The 15,377-nt window shown below is 37.8% G+C and overlaps 1 protein-coding gene across 2 annotated transcripts in view; it reads left to right on the plus strand.

Annotated features, from left to right (window-relative positions):
- LOC113175099 (uncharacterized) overlaps nt 1-15,377 on the plus strand; it is a 192,123-nt gene that overhangs the window by 13,843 nt on the left and 162,903 nt on the right. The window contains exons 3-5 of one of the 2 annotated variants that reach the window (XM_077793034.1): nt 625-786; nt 895-1,187; nt 1,515-1,912. In XM_077793034.1, coding sequence (XP_077649160.1) covers nt 625-786; nt 895-1,187; nt 1,515-1,912 — 853 coding nt within the window. Of the gene's footprint in view, nt 1-624; nt 1,312-1,395; nt 1,927-15,377 lie in introns of both variants that reach the window. The other variant, XM_077793033.1, reaches the window with a different exon arrangement.

Consider the following 15,377-nt stretch of genomic DNA (forward strand, 5'->3'; position numbering starts at 1 on the left):
AAAGCTGTAAGAAATGAAGATTGTCACATGTTCTAGGAACTGAGAAGGAGGCAAGTGTGACAGTAAGGGGACACGGGGTGAAGCTGATGCATGATGGTGAGCTGAAGCCCAGCTATTCACGGGGAAGTGTTTATACTTCTTTTTTTATACTTTCTTTTTTATTTTCAAGAAGATAAAAACTACTTATTTTTTTATCTTTAAGAAGATAAAAAAATAAGTAGGGATTAAAATTAAAAATTAAAGTAGGGGGGCTGAGGCAGTGGCTCAGTGGTAGAGCGCTTGCCTAGCATGTGTGAGGCACTGGGTTCGATTCTCAGCACCACATATAAATAAATGAATAAAATAAGGTCCACAGATCTAAAAAATATTTTTAAAAATTAAAGTAGGGATTCTCAAACTTTAGTCTTCATCCAAATAATCAAGTCTTAACTCACCATTTCTCTATTCCTTTTTGCTTTTTTGGGTTTTTTTCCAATTATATGATTATTTTAGGTTTATTTAGCCCATTTGCTTCAAGTGAGATTTATTTTCTGTGGTGTTTTTGTTTTCTATGGTAAAATTTTTATTTGCTTATTTATTTCATCAAGGATAGAAAAATATTGTGTTTATCTTATTTCCTTTCAGATTTGGAATCCAAATATGACACTAAAAAGTTATTTCAAGAAAAGGATATTTATGAAATAAATTTATCTCAGTGGGAAATAATGGAAAGAATTAAAAGTCGTGGCCTTGATTATTCTATTTTTGGAAAAGATGGCGAATATAAAAAGTTTGAGGAACAAGAGGGTCCTCACAAAGTCAATTTCAGGCAAGTGACAAAAAACACCCCTGAAAAAATACCCACTTACAGAAAACTCACATCTCTTGCTCTATATCAGAAAAGTCATAATAGAGAAAAGCCCTATGAATGTGGGGAATGTGGGAAGGCTTTTAGAGTACGCCAACAACTTACTTTCCATCAGAGAATCCATACCGGTGAGAAACCCTATGAATGCAAAGAATGTGGAAAGGCCTTTAGACAATGTGCCCACCTGAGTAGACATCAGAGAATTCATACATCTGACAAGCTCTATGAATGTAAAAAGTGTGGGAAGATCTTTACATGTAGCTCAGACCTTCGAGTACATCAGAGAATTCATATTGGTGAGAAACCCTATGAATGTAAGGAATGTGGGAAAGCCTTCAGAGTGCGGGGACAGCTTACTCTCCATCAGCGCATTCACACTGGTGAGAAACCCTATGAGTGTAAGGAATGTGGGAAGACCTTCAGACAGTATGCACACCTTACTCGACACCAGAGACTTAACATTGGTGAGAAGTGCTATGAGTGTAAGGAATGCGGTCAGGCTTTTCTGTGCAGTACCGGCCTTCGAATCCACCACAAACTCCATACAGGTGAAAAACCCTATGATTGCAAGGAGTGCGGAAAGGCCTTTAGGGTACGCCAACAACTTACACTACATCAGAGGATTCACACAGGTGAGAAGCCCTATGATTGTAAAGAGTGTGGGAAGACCTTTAGTCGCGGCTATCACCTGACTCTCCATCAGAGAATTCATACAGGTGAGAAACCTTACGAATGCAAGGAATGTCAGAAGTTCTTTCGTCGTTACTCAGAACTTATTTCACATCAAGGTATTCATATTGGAGAGAAACCTTATGACTGTAAGGAATGTGGGAAGGCCTTTAGGCTGTTCTCACAACTTACTCAACACCAGAGCATTCATTTTGGTGAGAAACCCTATAAATGTAAGGAATGTGAGAAGACTTTCCGACTGCTCTCACAGCTTACTCAACATCAGAGCATTCACACTGGTGAGAAACCCTATGACTGTAAGGAATGTGGAAAGGCCTTTAGACTTCATTCATCACTTATTCAACATCAGAGAATTCATTCTGGTGAGAAACCCTACAAATGTTCAGAATGTAAGAAGGCCTTCAGACAACATTCACACCTCACTTACCATCAGCGAATTCATAATGTAACTTAGTAATTATAAGAATCCTTCAAATGTGAACGTAGTATTAAAGAGCATTAAAAAATAAATTCTAGAGGAAAATTTTTGAATGTAGGAATCCTTTTTGCTTCATGCTCACAACTTAGTATAAAGTTTGTATTTAAAGAAAACATGTTAATTTAATGACTATGTAGAAGCCTTTTTTCACATTCAAGCCATGTAAAACTATAGGAAATTCACTCTAGAAAGGAACTTTGTTAAAGAAGGGTGAAAAAGCTTTTGTCCTTACCTTTTATCATCCCTATTCTTCTATCTGTGTAGTGTACCTATGAAAGTTGACAGGGCACCATCTCATTCTGAAAATAGATAAATAAAAAGAAAGAAAAGTCATTTAGCCTGTATTTCCTATGTAAACTGTATTTCAGGAAAACCAGAAGGTGACGAAGTAGTTGATGATGTAGAACTAATTCTTCATAGAGGTCAAAGCCAGTAAGTGAAAGGTTGACTTGAATGTTATGGTGATGGATCAGGCTGTCAACATCTGAATCCACTGATTAGAAGCAGCACAAGAAAATGTTCTGTGCCTCCTAATGTGATGCAATGAAATACAAACATCTCACCAAAAATGTTGAACGTGAATTTAAGCCTGAAGATCCAACTCCAAGTTTAGAAAAAGTAGGGAATGGAAGAACAAATTCCATGACACAACAAAAAGCAAATGTAAATGTGGGTGTTCTTCAAGAGGAGTGACCCGGCTTCTCGACCAATAAAAGAACATTGAAAAAAGGAGCTAGAACTCCTAAGATATTGAAAAAACTTTAGAGACATATCAATCAAATGCAATGAATGGATGGTTCTTTTTCAGGTCATGACATTTTCACAGCAACTGAGAAAATAAGAATGTTTCTAGTAGTAAATTAAGAAACCATGTTTTTATTGGGTGTGGAGAATAGTGTTTTGGTTATATAAAAAAAGTCTGTTCATTAGGGATAAATTCTGAAATTTATATATACAAGATGTTGTGATACCTTGAATGTTCTTTAAATGTTCATTCAAAAGAAGTGAGGGCCAGGCATGGGAGGACACGCTTGTAATGCCAGCAGCTCGAGAGGCTGAGGCAGAAGGATCACAAGGCTAGCCTCAGCAACTTAGTGAGACCCTGTCTCAAAATAAAAAGGGTTGGGGATGTGGCTCAGTGGTTAAGTGCCCGTGGGTTCAATCCCCCATACCAAATTAAAAAAAAAAAAGAAAAGGAAGCAAAGTTAAGGGGATAATGTAAGTTTGGTAAAAAGATAGCCAACTAGATGTTGGGTGCATGGTTTCTATTTGTTTTGTTTTTGTAATTCTGAGTTCTTATGTATTTGAAAATTTCTAAAATGTTCTTCTAAAGAAAATTAATGATGAAATTATAGCCAGTTTGAAAAGGATAATTTTTAAATGCCTAATATTAAAATTTTTGGATGTTGCCAAAGGTCTACACACTGGCATATTAAATACACTATAATGTATTGAGAAAGTTGTGACAAAGGTTTCAAATTTTGCTTATTCACATCCTGTCTCTGTATCTATTACAGTACCTATCACACAGTAGGCATTTCATATGTACAAAAAATAAGTGAAGAAAAGAAGTGACTATAACTAAATGTGCAAATGTGAATTTGACCTACACTAATATTGTAGTCACTAGCAACATGTGGGATCACTTGAAATTGAGTGTTGAACACTTGAAATGTGACCAGTCCAAATTAAAATGGTGTTAAATGTAAAATACAAACAAGATGGTGAAGATTAAGTTCTAAAAAAACAGTTTTTCTTATTGAAATGATAATATATTAGATATATGGCTCAATACAGGATACATTTTAATGATATAGTATAATGAATTTTAAAATACATTCAAATTAATTTCATTACTTGTTGCTTTTTAATGTGACTATTGGAAAATTTTAAATTATGTGGTTTGTACTTGTCTATTGTCAGCATTGGTATAAAAAATAAAAATATAGACTTTAGCCAATGGCATTTTCTTTTAAAATGGCATCAATACATCAAGAACTTGGTAGTTTGCACCAAAAAAAAAAAAAAAAAAGGCAAATAAGAAAGATAACAAAATTAAAGGTATATGAATGGGGAAATGACAGTGATGGATTTTTTAAATTATAAATTGTCTTTGCTGGATGTGCACATCCCTGTAATACCAGCAGCTTAGGAGGCTGAGGGAAGAGGATTGCAAGTTCAAAGCCAGCCTCAGCCAGGTGTGGTAGTGCATGCCTATAACCCCAGTGGCTTAGTTGTTGAACACTCAGAGGCAGAAGGATCGCAAGTTGCCAGCCTCAGCAACAGGGAGGTGCTGAGCAATTCAGTGAAGCCCTGTCTCTAAATAAAATACAAAAAAGGGGGGGGGGTTGGGAATGTGGCTCAGTGGTTGAGTCCCCTGAGTTCAATCCCTGGTATCCCTACCCATCCACCCCCCCCAACAAAAAGGCAGCCCAGCAGTTTAGTGAGGCCCTAAGCAGCTTCAGGAGACCCTGTCTCAAAAATAAGAAGGGCTAGGTATGTGGTTCAGTGGTTAAGTACTGCTGGGTTCAATCCATAGTACAAAATAAAAGTGGTTCTGGGGCTGGGGTTGTAGCTCAAGAGTAGAGTACTTAGGGCTGGGGATGGGCTCAAGCAGTAGCGTGCTCGCCTGGCATCCGTGCGGCTCTGGGTTTGATCCTCAGCACCACATACAAATAAAATAAAGATGTTGTGTCTGCCAAAAACTAAAAAATAAATATTAAAAAATTCTCTCTCTCTAAAAAAAAAAAAAAAGAGTAGAGTACTTGCCTAGCACTTGTAAGGCACGGGGCTTGATCCTCAGCACCACATAAATAAATAAAGGCTTTGTGTTCATCTACAACTAAAAATTTAAAAAGGTTGTTTTACTCTATAAGTATACAAAAGTGTGTATTCTTATATAGAGTATATATTTATACACTGTATTGTATTTTTAAATATCAAAAAGTTATAATTATTTTCTGGAAAAAAATTTCAAAATTGTCACAACATGCTGAAGAAAACTTAAGTAAACAATAAGTGAAGGAAAAATTAAGACAGTTAAAAGATATCCCTTCTACCACACGGCCTGCGCAGTGGTTTCATTAATGAGGTTCTAGGCATAAAGTTAGTTAGAAGAGATCGAAATAAAAACACAAGACTCAATTACCTTATTTCTATTGCTGGTCCGAGACGGCTCACCTCTCTGGTTCGCTCCTCTAGCCGCCCAGCAGGGCAGCAAGGATTACTCAGGGCTAGCAGGAGAGAGAGAGAGAGCACGCCGGGGACTAGCCTTTTATTAGGGAACAAGAGATTCAGGGGAGAATTCCATCCAATGAAGGTTGAGGGGGGGCTGCACTCCAAGGTCAGGGTCAGTGATTGGGTCCCCTGGGTCAGTGGTCAGGCACACCCCCACACGGATGGGCTCTCTCATCAGGAAAGGGTCGGGAAAAACTTTGACATTTGCCAAAGTGCCTCAGACCCTCAATGGGAGGCACCCGATCACATGTGAGAATGGCTCCCCACGTATCGCCCCTTTTTTGTCTTAACAATGAGGTGGCGGTTCATTCTCTGGAGTTCCTGGATTCTTGATTGGAAGACTCGCCATCCTATAGTTACAATACAAAAGAGAATAAACAGCAAAGAGAATAATCCAATAATATACCAAGCGGAGTGTTTAAGAATATTTCTAGGGTTGAATCCATTTAACTCCTTCAATATTTGGTTAGCCAAAGAAGAAGGATCTGGAAAATCAGCTCTATTATTTTGAATGTCTTGGATATGGTGATGAAGTTCCAAAATATCCAAGCTATTATTACTATTTTGCCAAATACCTAATAAATGGTTTTTAACCTTCTCCCAATCCCAGAGAGAAGCATTGTATTTGGCAGCTGTAACACACACATACTTATAATTAGCATGGCATTTAAGCCTTTCCTTAAATTTTAAGGCTGAAAGTTCACTACCTATGTCTATAACAGTCGCCTCTAAGGCGTTTAATTTAGTCTCAATCCTTTCATCAATATTTACTTGATTATGCAGAGCCTTGGAAGTATTTTGAGCTAAATTATTAAGAAATTTTGCATGCTGAATATTTTGAGACAACGTCAGAGACGCAGAGACAGTTGAGGCAATAAATGAGACCAGTGCTAACACACCAACAATTATGACTCCAATAGCACGTTTAGGTCTTGCTAACTGGGCATGAATTTGCTGCAAGACTTGTAAACCAGCATCAGCATACCATGGCTCTGAAATATTAGCAGGTAATAAAACAAAAGAGGGCTGATGAAGTATCAGCACTCCTTTTCCTCCATTATACCTAGTAATACAATTGGTTAGGTTGCATTTATTACATGTAATAACATATCTGTCATCTATTCACTTAACTTTTACATTTCCAATAATTAAAACATAAGGAGATTGGACACAAGCTCTTAAGCCATAGCAAGATCCCTCTTTACAGTTCTTGCCGACAAATTTTGGTAAAGGTTTATCTGTAAAATGTAAATACTTGAGGCAGCAATTAAACGCCAAATATCTTTTTGAATATCTCCTTCACTATAAGTCAAAATATTACTAACAAATCCTGCAGGTGTCATAGCAGAATTTTTTCGTAATTGTCTCTTATCAATTTTTGGAGACCAGTCTAAAATATACCCACTATCTTTAGACACCTTATGTTGTACAGGAAAGGCATTTACACAATCCATCCATTTAGGAAAGGTGCCCAACTCAATTATAGAACTATTTGGACAGTGGGATATCTGTGGAGGTTTTGCAGAAATGACTGGCTTGTTATGGGAAAGTCCCATTTTAATTACTGATCTAGTATTAGGTTTTAAGTCCCCATAAATAGAATTATTTGTCAGTCTAGGTTTACCAATCACTGTCTTTTTTTTCAAATGATACTTTCAGACAGCCAGCATGTTTATCATGTGACCAACACAAAGGTAATTGGGCACTGTAGCCAGAATAATTAAATCTAGTCACATGATTGGGAGTAATATGAGTATCTGTAAATCCTCCCATCATAAATGAGTCATTAGTAAATACTGGAATAGATTCTCCAGTCCACACAGCTGGGTGTACCAGGGGTGGATCTGGGAAATATGTCCAATAAGTGTCTACTTGATTCCCTGTTACCTGACAGCCCAGTAGGGCAATTACTGTCGCTACCATCAAGACTGGGGTCCTGCTTTTTCCTAGGCATCGAAGTATTTGGGAAGCCTGGGTTGTTAGCTTCTTCATGTCTTCCCATGAAATCAGCTTTTCGACTGGTTCAATCTGGTCTTTCTTCATCTTTTTCCGAAATTTCCTCCTTCTGGGTAGTGGCTCCTCTGGGTCGATCCTCAGTCGCTTGAATCTGGGTTCTATCTCCTCCATGTCTGATAGCACATTCAGGCACCCAAATAGGACGGAAGGCACCTTCTGGGAAGATACAAGCATGACCTCGGCCCCATGTTATTACCGGGTCCGGTCCCTTCCACTGACCAGTCTGTAAGTCTTTCCACAGAACTCTGCCTAAGGGGCCTGTTACTGAAGGAGACATTTGTCTCTCAGCAGCAGTGTGACCTTCTGCGTCACAGTTTAAAAAATTTAAAACAAACAAGGCATGATTAAGGCTATTTTGGGGAGTGACAATCCTATTCCCCCCTTTTAATTTTTGTAATTGAAGCTTAATAGATAAATGAGCTCGTTCCACAATGGCTTGACCTTGGGGGTTATAAGGAATTCCTGTTTTATGATTAATTTTAAACTCTTTGGCAAAATTGTTGAAAAGAAGAGCTTACATAAGCTGGAGCATTATCTGTTTTATTCTGCATAGGGCACCCTAAAACGGAAAAAGCTGCTAAGCAATGAGAAATTACATGTTGAGCATTTTCCTTAGTACGTGCTGTGGCAAAAATAAACCTGGAATAAGTGTCCACTATGACATGTACATAACATTGCTTACCAAATTGAGGAATATGAGTTACATCCATTTGCCATATTTGATTTGGTTTTAATCCATGGGGATTTACCCCTGTTGGCAGAGATGGAGTGTGAATAACACACTTAGGGCATTGGCTTACAATCTGACGAGCTTGTTCTCTGGAAATACTAAATTTTTTATGTAAGCTAGAAGCATTTTGATGATGTAAGGAATGGGAAGCTAGTGCACAGTCATATGAAGACATCTGTTGACAAAAAGCTACTAACTTATCAATTTTGTCATTACCTGAAACTAGAGATCCAGGAAGATTAGTATGGGCTCGAATGTGTCCTATGAAACATGGGTACTTTCGCATTAGCACTGTCTTTTGTAAATTATGAAATAATTCAAATAACTCCTGTGATGAAGTAAACCCAATCATTGAAATCTCAATATTTTTGGTAACTCCGACTGCATATAAGCTGTCAGAATAAATATTAATAGGCTCATTTGAAAAGTAATCTAAGGCACAGATCAGAGCTTGAAGCTCTGCTCTTTGGGAAGAAGTATAAGAAGTTTGTATCACCTCTGTGTGAACATGACTGAAAAAACCTGCCTTACCGGAGTTGGAACCATCCGTGAACACCGATAAAGCTCCCTCTATTGGATGAGCTCGTACAATTTTTGGAAAAATTAGTGATGTTAATGATGCAAATTGTACAATCTTATCACGAGGATAATGGCTATCTATCTGTCCAGGTAAATCAGCAAAAGCTATCTGCCATGAATTAGAACTTTGAAAAAGCCAGTTAGTCTGTTGAACAGAAAATGGAATAATTATGATATCAGGCTCAGATACAATTAATTGCAAAATCCTAGTTCTACCTTTAATTACTAATTGAGCTATAGAATCATGAAAAGGAATTAATGTTTTTTGAGGAGAGTGGGATAAATAAATCCACTCAATAACTTCTAATCTTTGCCATATGGCTCCTGTTGGGGTATGCTCAGTTGGAAATATTAATGAATATATTATTTCTTTAGGATCTATTCTAGTAAGCTATGCATTTTTAATTGCAACTTCAACTTTTCTTAAGGCTGCCTTAGCTTCCAAAGTTAGCTGACGTGGAGAGGTTAGAGAAGGATTTCCTTGTAATATCTGAAATAAAGGACTTAACTCAGAAGTAGTTAGTTTTAAGGATGGCCTTAGCCAATTAATATCTCCCAATAGTTTTTGAAAATCATTAAGGGTACGTAACTCCTTAACTCTTATCTGAAGATTTTGAGGACGGATTGTACGTCCTTGAATTATCTGACCTAAATATTGAAAAGGAGACACCTTTTGAATTTTTTGAGGAGCTATACATAAACTCATTGCTGTAAGCGAGGCCTCTGAGTAAAAATTTCTGAAAGTATCTCTGGATTAGCATGAGCCAATAATATATCATCCATAAAATGAATAATATATGCATCAGGAAAGCTATTTCTTATGGGATCTATTGCCTGATAAACGTATTTTTGACACAGTGTAGGACTATTACACATTCCCTGAGGAAGAACCTTCCAGCAATATCTCTTAACAGGTTCCTTAAAATTAATTGCTGGGACAGTGAAAGCAAATCTTTCACAATCTTCAGGATGTAACCTTATAGAGAAAAAGCAGTCTTTTAAATCTATTACCATCAAGCTATAATCTAAGGGAATGGCTGTGGGGGAGGGAAGTCCTGGCTGTAATGATCCCATAGGCTAAATTGCATGATTTATTGCCCTTAAATCCTGTAGTAATCTCCAATTTCCTGACTTTTTCCTAATAACAAAAATAGATGTGTTCCAAGGACTAAGCGTTGGTTCAATATGACCAGCCTGAAATTGTTCCTCAACTAATCTATGAATTATTTTAAGCTTTTCCCCTGAGATGGGCCACTGAGAAATCCATATAGGCTCCTCTGTGAGCCACATGATTTTTTCAGCTGTCTTAGGGATCGGGGAAGTACTCAGGGCCCCTAGTAAAAATTTTGGTTTGGAGCATTTACTAATCTTTGTCATGGAGACTGGCTTGTAAACAGATACTCTTCCTGAAAGGTCTCCTTATCATCTCCAGGAAAATACCTCTGGTTAACTTCCTCAATTGACCTTATAGAATTTTGAGTAACTAATAATAATCCCATTTTGGCTAAAATATCTCTTCCCCATAGGTTAGCTGGTAAAGACTCTAACACATAAGGCTTAAATACTCCACTGTTCCCATCAGAATCTTCCCAACGGAGATAGTTGGCACTTTGAGCAGGCTGTGAAACCTGTCCTATTCCCTCTAGGTTAGCTGGCGCTACATGCAAAGGCCACTTTCTAGGCCAAAACCGACTAGACAATACCGAAATGTCAGCTCCTGTGTCGATTATTCCTAGAAAATTTTTATTATTAATTCTAAGTTTTAATAAAGGGCGTTCTTGTCTTACTAACTGTGACCAGTATACTCTGTCCGGCTGCTTAGGAACTGAATCTGCCAGCAGGTGCCTTTCAGAGACACAAGGCAATAATATTAATTGGGCAAAAGTATCCTTTGGGGTGAGTCTTAGGGGATAATTGGCTTTTACAGTAACATATAGCTGTTCTTTAAATCCTGAATTTATCACACCAGGTATCACCTCAATGGCTCCCTTCAAATTATTTCGTCCCAAAATTAAACCTACAGTATTATCAGGAAGCGGCCCGAAAATCCCAGTAGGAATTTGTTCTGGCCCCGTTTCAGGTTTTAACTCAACTGTCTTTGAAGGTCCTAAGAAAACTGTCTGTGATCTCTGTCCTGGTCCCGGTAAAAATCGTGGACTGTTCTGGTCGGCGCCAGTGACGTCACTCTCTGCGACCTTCCTTGGAATTCCCCATATTGTTGCTCCGGCCCGGGGAGAGGCTGAACGCAAGTTTTTTGGCCTCCCGCTAGGAGGAAACGCCGTTGGCGAGAAGGCGGGCTCATCCTCGCCATTTGAATCCACCGCGTGGAGCTGGAGTTTAAGTTCACATTTCCAACTCCCTGTGGAGTTTAAGTTCACATTTCCAACCTTTTTGGCTTGGCCCTTAGTGCCTTTGTTTTTAAATGGCTTAAGGGAAAGGGAATTAACTTAGCCTCAGGCTGATTCTCCATTTGAATAGACCTAATAGCTCCTTGAATGCCTTTTAAAAGGTCCTCAGGGGGCCGCAACTCTGGCCCATATATTCAAAAAGACAAACTTCTAGAGCTGTCCATGTTTTCTGTATATTTTCAATGCCTCCAGGTAGTTCATTAGAAATACAAACTCTCTGTAACTTCCTTCCTAATTTCTCCCAAGTAAGTAAATTTGGAGATTCCTGTTCACAAAACCAAGGATAATATTTACCTACAATCTTTAAAAATTGTAATAACTGAGTTTTCTTTATCTGTTTCCCTTTCTGATTAATTATACTGTCTAAAATAGTCAGGTACATTTCCTTATCCGTAGAAGTTGAATTTTCCATTTTAATTAATTTAACGTCTCTTTCCTTCAATAACTCCAGGTACTTTTGTGACTCAAAAGTCACCTCTTCCTTTATCTTTATTCTTTTCCTTATCTTTATAGCGCACTCCCACTCAGTCTAACTAATCTAGAATGCCCCCCTCGTGGGCGCCAAATCTACCACGCGGCCTGCGCAGTGGTTTCATTAATGAGGTTCTAGGCATAAAGTTAGTTAGAAGAGATCGAAATAAAAACACAAGACTCAGTTACCTTATTTCTATTGCTAGGTCCGAGACGGCTCACCTCTCTGGTTCGCTCCTCTAGCCGCCCAGCAGGACAGCAGGGATTACTCAGGGCTAGCAGGAGAGAGAGAGAGAGCACGCCGGGGAGTAGCCTTTTATTAGGGAACAAGAGATTCAGGGGAGAATTCCATCCAATGAAGGTTGAGGGGGGGCTGCACTCCAAGGTCAGGGTCAGTGATTGGGTCCCCGGGGTCAGTGGTCAGGCACACCCCCACACGGATGGGCTCTCTCATCAGGAAAGGGTCGGGAAAAACTTTGACATTTGCCAAAGTGCCTCAGGCCCTTAACGGGAGGCACCCGATCACGTGTGAGAATGGCTCCCCACAATCCCTTCTAAAAACTTACATTTAGAATCTGATTTTTTTATGAGAAAAAAACTTAACTACATCTTTTCTAACATTCTACAAGACTAACCTAAAACTGATTATAAAACTAGATGAGGGGGCCCACAAAAACAAAATGTAGACTTTCCTTATGAAGATAAATCTAGTAATTAAAACTTCTAGTAAATTGTATCCAGTGGTTTATTTAGTAAATCATGTGTGGAATATCTTGGGCCTGATTCATCCTACCTTAATTATACATTGCAGGCATTCTACCTTCAGTAGAATTCTACCTTTACTTTTATTACAGTAAAAAATCCAGCCCTAGTACCTTAATTCTTTGGGGGGTTTTCTAGCTGTCTGTATGAAGAATAGAATGAATTCTGTGTTTGCAAAATTACAACCAAATGTTTTTAAATTCCTTTGTCAAAATAATGAAGACAATTTAAAAAAAATACTTTTATTTATCTTTTTTAATGTGGTACTGAGGATCAAACCCTAGTGCCTCACATATGGTAGGCAAGTGCACTACCACAGAGTCACAGCCCCACCGAAAGACTAAGACTTGAGTGACTGCACTGTAGCCATTCACTGAACTGCATTGCTCTTGCTATGACTAGGAGGTAGTGAAATTCAGCGTATTGCAATGTTACATATTGATCTCTCAGCTTCTCTTCAAACATACTACAGAACAAAATTTTAAGTGTTTTTTACTTACATCTAGCATATTGACCTACTTAGGTCTTCAAGATATGACAATTAATCCAACATTTCTCAAATAGAATATGAAACTTGATTGTATTTGAAGATATTTTCCAGGAAAGGGACTTAAAAGTATGTTCTATATATTAAAATCAATTCATTTTTTAGAAATAAAGCTGTAAATTTATCCAAAGTATGAGAATTCATTTGACTTGACTTAACCTCAAGAGCACTTTACCATGTCCACTTTGACTCTCAATATCTACATGAAGGTTTCTTTGGAATATGAATCCACGTAAGCAGATATTGCTATAAGCAAAATAGGTGATTGGGGAGACAGGAAAATTTAGACTTTTTGTCAAGTGGTTAGCTATGTTAGAGGGTGGTATAAGGTATGTTTCCCTGGATGTAACAACATGTCTTATCATCATTTATTTCTGAAGATTGGATTGATGTTTTTCTTTAGAAATGAAGGTCAAACGTCAACCCAACACTGCAGTGAGAACAACCTGACTATGCAACAATACAGATGAATCTCAAAAGCACAATATTGGGCAAAAGAAGATAGGCAGAAAAGAGAACTTGATGTATGTTCTAGTTATATAAAATACAAAAATTCTACACAGAAGTCAGGATAGTGTTGGGGAGGTGGTGTATGGCATTCAAGGAGTTGTTATGGAAACAGCGTGGGGTTTTCTGAGAATGTGAGTAATGTTTTGTCACTTGAGTTGTGTGCTGATTTAACTAATGTATTCAGTTTTTGAAAATTCATCCAACTGTACATCTATTTTTACACACTTATGTAACAGCTTAATTAACATTTTTAAGTTATGGGAAGGAAAACCAAGAGTTCATATTAATACTTTCAATTCAGATTAATATCATGATTTTAAATCTTTGTTGTAGCTTTTTTTTTTTTTTTTGGTAGCAAGGATTGAACTCAGGGGTACTTGACCACTAACCACATTCCCAGCCCTATTTTGTATTTAATGTTTAGAGACAAGATCTCACTGTGTTCCTTAGTGCCTCTCTTTTTGCTGAGGCTGGCTTTGAACTCACGATCCTCCTGTCTCGGCTTCTCAAGGCGCTGGGATTACAGGCATGCGCTCAGCTGTTGTAGCTTTTTCTTTTACACTGAAAAACTTGATTTTCAACAATGCAGTCATTGCTATGTTCTATAAGAGGCACAAAATAGCTACAGCAACTTAATACCATGCTAATACTAATAATAAATACTGAGTGAAATTAAAGCTATACATCACTACCTGTCGTTGAAATATTCACTAAGAAAGTAGAGTAAAAATAGTAGGGGCTGGGGTTGTGGCTCAGTGGTAAAGTACTTGTCTAGCTTAGCATGTATGAGGCACTGGGTTCAATCCTAGCACCACACAAAAATAAATAAATAAAATAAGGGTATTGTGTCCATCTACAACTAAAAAATTTTTAAAATAGTTTTTTTAGCTAATTTGATTCACAGTTAGATTCAGTGTTTCTTTTATTTTCATTGTTTAAGGATTGCTATTTTTTTAAACATTTATTTTTTAGTTGTAGGTGGACACAATACCCTTATTTTTATTTTTTTCTGTGGTGCTGAGGATGGAACCCAGTGCATCACGCATGCCAGGTGAGCACTTTACCGCTGAGCCACAACCTCAGCCCCAAGGACTGCTGTTTTTAAAAATATTTTTTTATTTGTTGATAGACCTTCATTTTATTTATATATATGGTGCTGAGAATTGAACCCAGTGCCTCACACGTACTAGACAAGTGTTCTACCAATGAGCGATAACCCAAGCCCCAGGACTGCTGTTTATATATCCAAGTTAATGTTTTTAAAATGTAAAATACTTCCATGACTTTAAAGTTAAAATCATAAAACAAAATATATTTGGAGAAATTTTGCATCAATCTGTATCCCATACAACCCATTTCATCAATTCCCCTTTAAAAAGCCTGTTATCACTTTGTTTTAAATTTCAGTTTTCTTGGGCTGGGGATGTGGCTCAAGTGGTAGCATGCTCTCCTGGCATGCGTGCGGCCCGGGTTTGATCCTCAGCACCACATACAAACAAAGATGTTGTATCCGCCGATAACTAAAAAATAAATATTAAAAAATTCTCACTCTCTCTTTAAAAAAAATTTCAGTTTTCTTAAGGAAGATTTACCTATTCTGCCTATTGTTTTATAACACATCACCCAAAATTGAGTACCATAAGGCAAATGACCATTTTATTATACTTATAGGTTCTGTGGCTCAAAAAAAAAAATACATAGCGGGAAAAAATGTTGATTTTGACTCAGGGTTTCAGAGGTTCAGCCCATGATCCATCAATTCCATAGCTCTGGGCTAACATCATGGTGGAGGGCAAGACAGAGGGAAGCTGTTCAGGACATAGCAACCAGGAAGCAGACAGCTCTGCTCATCAGTGACAAAATATAAACTCCAAAAGCACATGCCCATTGACCTATAGCCATACCCCACCTGCCTAAAGTTACCACCCAGCTAGTTGATCCATATCAGTGGATTAATATGCCTATTAGGGTATACCTCTCATAACCTAACTTTACTCCTAAAAAAATCTTGCATTATCTTACCACATGATTTTTTGGGGGACACCTCATACCTAAACCACAACAGCTAGATATTTTATAAAGAAAAAGAGCTTATTTAGCTC

This window comes from Urocitellus parryii, chromosome 15 (genome assembly GCF_045843805.1).
Source record: "Urocitellus parryii isolate mUroPar1 chromosome 15, mUroPar1.hap1, whole genome shotgun sequence".
NCBI classification, from domain to species: domain Eukaryota; kingdom Metazoa; phylum Chordata; class Mammalia; order Rodentia; family Sciuridae; genus Urocitellus; species Urocitellus parryii.